A 6,000-nucleotide genomic window follows, 5' to 3' on the forward strand; every position below is an offset into this window, starting at 1 on the left:
GGGTGGGGGTTCCAGCTGTAGCAGACTAGGCTTAAGTTTGTCTTGACATGGTGTTTCCCTTCCACTGGTTTCACTGGGAAAGTATTCCTTTGAGATGGGCGGAGGCCATCATCATCATCTGGCGGAGAAAATGAAGTGTGAAGGACATATTGGGTGCAGAAAGGAGACAATGGGGTTGTCTGTTGGCAGCGACAGGATGGATATGAGAAAAATCCCAGGAATGCTGAGAAAGCATAGCTTTCCAGACTCGCAGAGAGGGGAGGAAGGAAACAGCATTCATAGACCGCGGAGGCCTATATTCCAGCTCACAGACATGAGGAAACAAGACACAGCCCTACACCTTCTAAATCAATACCAAACCACAATTTACAACATATACAAGATAAATTATCAGATTTTAAGTTATTGATGATGAGTAAATCAGCCTGAGCAAACTCATAAATGAACAAAATAACCATAACCCCCCCCCCCCCCCCAATACATCTAACCTCAAATAACACTAACTCCTCTTTACAAAAAAAAAAACACTTTAGACACATTGATCTTTCAGGCGTTATCACTTGTCATCTCGTTGCCTCTCAGCGTTTCACAGACCCTTTTGTCCTGTCACTCTGCATGTTCTTTGTTGTGTAATCTCTTTTAACTGACTGTCTGGGTTGAGATGCTTATCTCACGGGCTTTATGCCAGTCAAGACCACCCACTAAATGCATGCAACGCAAGCCCAGTCAGTCCAGGCCTCGGCGCGACTTTCTCCCTGTCAATATGGGATACTGTGCGTGTTTGAGGTTTAAATCCCCTAGATGGGCTGTTTCCATCCTGTGTGATTCACTGGCCAGACCTTTATGACATCCGAGAGGAGAGTCAACAGCTCTGGAGAGGCGAAGACAGAAAACCTGTGACATTTTTACAACTCCTCTACCCCGAGGCCTGAGGGACCACTGGAGCAAGCTAGGTAGATATTAGCCACTAACCAGTCGTTAAGCTTCCACTCATAACAATACTGTTTTCCAGAACGGCATCCATTATCAGTCCTCCTCCAAGCTACTCACAGTAGCCTGTGTCTAACAATGAATACGAATGCATGAAGGCACAGAGGCTGGCGGGGAAAGGCGTTGTAGTACAGAAAATGTGAGACATATTTCTATGACCGGAAGGAAAGTAATCAGCATGCGTAATGTACCTGGACTGTGGGGAAACTGACATTCTGCACTAGCTGATGATTACTTAACATATTTCAACTACTGCTTTTGACTCACCTACTGACATGCATCCTGGCCCAGACTGATATTCCTTTAACTCAACCCCTGCAGCCCACCACCAAAATTCTGCTTTGTTTTGGCTATTCATCACATTAAGTTTTTACATCTGTTCAGTCTTGTTGGGTAGAAGAAAACATTTCTTGTCTTGCATCCAGGAGGAACATTCTGTTTTCTGATTGTGACGCCTGCCAGAGAGTAAGGCAGGTACAGGACGTGTACTGACAGGCTGGTGATAATGGCTGCCCTCACCACAGGATTACGTCAACAATTCTCTCTCTCTCTCTCACACACACACACACACACACACAAACACATGCACACACCTTTAAGGGATCTTGCTTACAACACAGTGAAGAGCAGAATCCTTTTATAAGAGTTATATAAGCCATACTACACAAAGCAATGCATAATACTGTGTTTACATGTTTGTCACTTTTCATCTTGATGTGCCATTATAATTATGTGACTTTTTGGCTGCTAAAAAAGAACAAAGAATCAATAGTTCAAATTAAGAACACTGTCGTCACCATGGAAATGTATTTAGTGTTAATCAATTGTTTGAATGACTGAAAATATGTGGGGTGACTAGGATCAAGACTGACTCACAATACACAATTACCTACTCCCTCCTAATCATCTCTGAAATAGGAAATTGCAAACATTGAACGCAATTGAGAAATTGAGAAATGCAAATCCGTGCAACATTTATAGGTCATCCCAGCCTGTAAGGTAGCAATATAACACCGCCAACGGAAAGTGAGTGCATAATAGAATGCCAGATCTGTGTGCGCAATAGCTGGCAGCAATGTTGGAATGATTTTATGTGTGCGCATGTGTGTATGGCTATGTGTGTGTGTGTGTGCATGTGTGTGTCAAGCAAAGAAACACTGCACTTATAAGGCTTGGAAACTGGTTGTTGCTCTCTTCAATAGCGACAGTAGTTTATGGAGTATTAGAAAATCCATTCGACAATGATGCAGTTACCTAACATGGAGAGCGCGCTACCGTTCCAAAGCAGAGCTAGACAAATCCCAGCGTGTCCTTGTGAGCAATGAACATTATGAATGCAAAGACATTGACTGGTGAGACTAAGTGGATGAGTGCTGACGTGCATTAGGAGAATGTGAGTGGCAACGCAAACTTGAGAATGAAGAGAAATACGGATCTTATTAAAATCATTGCTTTTCTCGCCAAATTCTTCATACAAGAATCACTACTATTATCTATTACTATTACTATCCAAGCTAAACAAAAGGTGATATAAAGATGATCAGGTAGGGTCATCATGTGGTGACAAAGCTTGTACTGAACACTAATAGATGCCTTGAGAAGAGGCCAAGAATTTTACATACAAACATATGGCAACATGATGATTTGTTGGGATGGTTTTAAAAGCAAAACCTTTGGGAAGAGTGTAAGGAACACAAAGATCGCAGATGCAGAGAAATACATAAGTATACATCACTGACACACAGTTTCTTACCCTTGACACGGTGAGGGGCATGCTGAAGTCCTTGCCACCCTGCAGTCTGAAGCCCCAAGGTGCTGGGCCGGCGAGGGTTATACAGTATATATTCATGGCCTTGAGGAGGAGAACAGACATTAATTACTTGGAGAGCCTGGAAGAGGTTTACAAGGCCACACTTTCTTTTCTGCTTCATCCAAGCAGCCAAGTTGCTGGTTATCAACATTTGCTTGGAGCAAACTCACACATTTCCTGTAGAAATTGATATTTGAGTTGGATTCTTCCAGAGAAAATGAGGTTTAACCAGTATAAGATTCTGCTATGAGAATAACCATATTACAATGGTTCATTAATAGTGCCTTTTGGTACAAATTATCTACCTGACAATTTGTAAGTACTTGTGCATTTCACCAGGTAAGACAATGCCAGAACTGCAACTGGCATTCCAACACATCACATTAAATGCATTATTCAATAATTAAAGAGAATTATAATGAAACATTGTCCTTGTCCACAATATACAAACTTGCCTTGATGTTTGAGAATATTTTACATCATTTGCATATAGGCAAAAAGGTAAAGCAAAGGGAATATTATGTGAAACACTTTAAACTTCACTGGAACAAATTTTTCACATTAGTTGGCATGGCACCTAAAAAACAAGTCCATGTAATTTTAAGAACCAAGGGCAACTTGAGATCGAGGGCTATGTCACTTGCTCTCACCAAGTGAGTTACCGGCGTACCACTGACCTCTGTACCTGCACCCCCCAATCCACCTCTTGCTCCTCCCCCTCCTCACTAACAGGTATCATTGCTCTTCCTAGCTACCTGTGACGCTGCCATGCAAACCTACCTCGTCCTCAACGGCTGGCTGGTAACCCAAACCTGGGAGAAAGCTAGAGAGCTGGTGAGCTAAGGCAAGCAGATTCTCTGTCTGTTGGCAAACCTGAACCCTAACCCCCCCCCAACCGCCTGTGACACAGGCAAGCCCTTGCCTCTCCACACTCCTCAGAGGCTATATAAGGAATGTAAAACTACACCAAACTATTTCAGCCCAACACCCACATGAGTCACAGAGAGGAGGGGGGAGAGAAAGAGGGAGAGAGGGAACATCAACTACCCGTATATTCTGGCACCAGCTTTGCACATAAAAGCCAATGGATATTTAAAATAAGTATACTTGTGAAGCAGAAGGCCATGACTGAAGTCAAGCCTATGGGATATGACATTCCTTCCAGAGGGCATGAAGCACAGTACAACCAAACCAGCAATTAGGTTATGACATCATCAAGCCCTTAAAGCAACAGAGGGAACTCGCTTGGAATTAAAATATAAACTGACATCAGGCTATGCTTTCAAGTAATTTAAAAAAAAGTTAGAAATATGTTCTTTATGTATTGTAAAGTAAAGTAGCCAGCCAACTGCAGGTTATAGGTCTACCCAGCACCCAAAATGATCCCATGCAGAAAACATGGAATTCAGACCATTTATTATAAATTATAAGGGGTCAAATCCCTTAAAAGCTTTTTATAATATGCAGGTGCAAGACTGCAATTGTCAGTAAAACAAACCTTTGTATTATTGTATTAACAACTTAGGTCTAGATTCTAGAAGTGAACTCTACATAACATTACAATCACCTATGATGATATTTATAATAATCCTCATAAACATAAATAGACCTTATCATAATGTGAAGAAGGGTTATTAGTCCTACCAATTTTAATGTTGCTGTGTATCACAAAATCAATGACAAGCAGTACCATATCAATTTTTGGTATCAATATAGATTTGGGAGCATTAAAAGATATCAAAAGGCATCAAAAGCTTTAGCATACTGGATTCTTAAAAGCCTACAGACATTTTTATTGAGAAAGTCAACAAGAAGCCTATGGTCTGTTCTATTTATAAAAACAAATGGCATGTATAAATGTTACACAGATAGGAGAAGTTTCTCCATCATATGATGAAATGTGTTTGCATAACATTTCATCACATTTCATTGGTGTTTGCAAGAATGATATTCAGTATTCAAACTTTAAGTATCAAAATGCCACGCAAATAGAGTCAAAGTTCTAATAGATGCAGACTTACTGCAGAACTGCTTGGAAACTTCCCAGCCCAGATACTTATTACCCTAGTTCACTGTCACTTTACTCAGACTACAACTCCTATAGAGAAGCCCAGAAGCCACAAAAAGCAACAAAAGTCTCAACTATTATCACATACTTGAGCAAATGAATGGAAAGACACATAGTAGCAACAGGCAATGGGAAAATATAATATTATACTGGTGATAATTAAATACTATGTTTAAGCATATCACAATAAGACAGTTGAAGTAATAGCATGAATCCAGATGTATTTTTGTTAATTTAATACCAGCCTCTCTATCAATATCACCATAATATTCCTAGTTTTGCTGTTTGTTGTATAGCCTAGTATCCTTCAAAAATGTATCAAGGGATTACCATAGTTATTTTTCTTTTGACCGTAGTTAATTTGTATTTATGAGCACCTAAAGAATGGACTTGAAACAATATTTTGAAAATGGTAATTAAAGGGTATTTTGTAAACAAACTGGAGACTGCAGGCAGACCTTGAAAACCTAACACACCTTGGATTTCGCCAAGGGGAAGAAGCAAGAGGAGACGCAAAAACTGGACAAATTCTCTGCTCTCACAAAGTGGTTTGAACCGCTACAGGCCCATAGTGGTTCACACCAGCTAAAACTACAAACTGCACAAGTACGAGCCCAGCATAGCCCTACTGTACTGTGTCTTATTCACAGACACACGAAGACACATGAAAAGTTGACTTAAAAAGTTTCACCACACAGGCAGAAGTGCATTAAGATGTTTGGACAAATGAATTAGCCTACCTCTTGTCCTTCCCTTTGCTCGCCAGACATCGTGAATCGGTGTACCGGATAAAAAAGCCTATCGGCAAGTAGGCTAGACCAGCCTTAACTTCGGACTTCCTTAAAGCGGACGTCAGAAAGCCACCGTCGATCCCTTGGTGAGCAGCGGCGATCATTCCCTGAAATTCCTTTTAGTAGGACTCCGCCGAAACGTCAGAAGTCACATGGGTCCCCGGTTCATTTCATACTGCGGTAATGAAGGAATAAGCCAGGAGAGGCCGTGCTTTACAGCCATTCTGGAGCAGCTAACCCGTTTTAGCGGTTCTAAAATCACTGTAAAGAACGTCGTAGAGGGAGTTATTGCATTTATAAAACGGCGGTAATACACCATTGCACTTATAAAGAATAAGAAC

General features: G+C 41.0%; 1 protein-coding gene across 2 annotated transcripts in view; it reads right to left on the reverse strand.

Moving 5' to 3' along the window:
• pdlim7 (PDZ and LIM domain 7) overlaps positions 1 to 5,746 on the reverse strand; it is a 30,094-nt gene extending 24,348 nt beyond the window's left edge. For both annotated transcript variants that reach the window (XM_071916454.2, XM_071916455.1), the window contains exons 1-2: positions 5,609 to 5,746; positions 2,744 to 2,842 (exon numbers count right to left, since the gene is read on the reverse strand). In XM_071916454.2, the coding sequence (XP_071772555.1) occupies positions 2,744 to 2,842; positions 5,609 to 5,638 (129 nt within the window). In that variant the 5' untranslated portion in view covers positions 5,639 to 5,746. The remainder of the gene's footprint in view (positions 1 to 2,743; positions 2,843 to 5,608) is intronic.
• Between the last annotated feature and the right edge of the window lie 254 nt (positions 5,747 to 6,000).

Source organism: Centroberyx gerrardi, chromosome 16, assembly GCF_048128805.1.
Source record: "Centroberyx gerrardi isolate f3 chromosome 16, fCenGer3.hap1.cur.20231027, whole genome shotgun sequence".
Taxonomy (NCBI): domain Eukaryota; kingdom Metazoa; phylum Chordata; class Actinopteri; order Beryciformes; family Berycidae; genus Centroberyx; species Centroberyx gerrardi.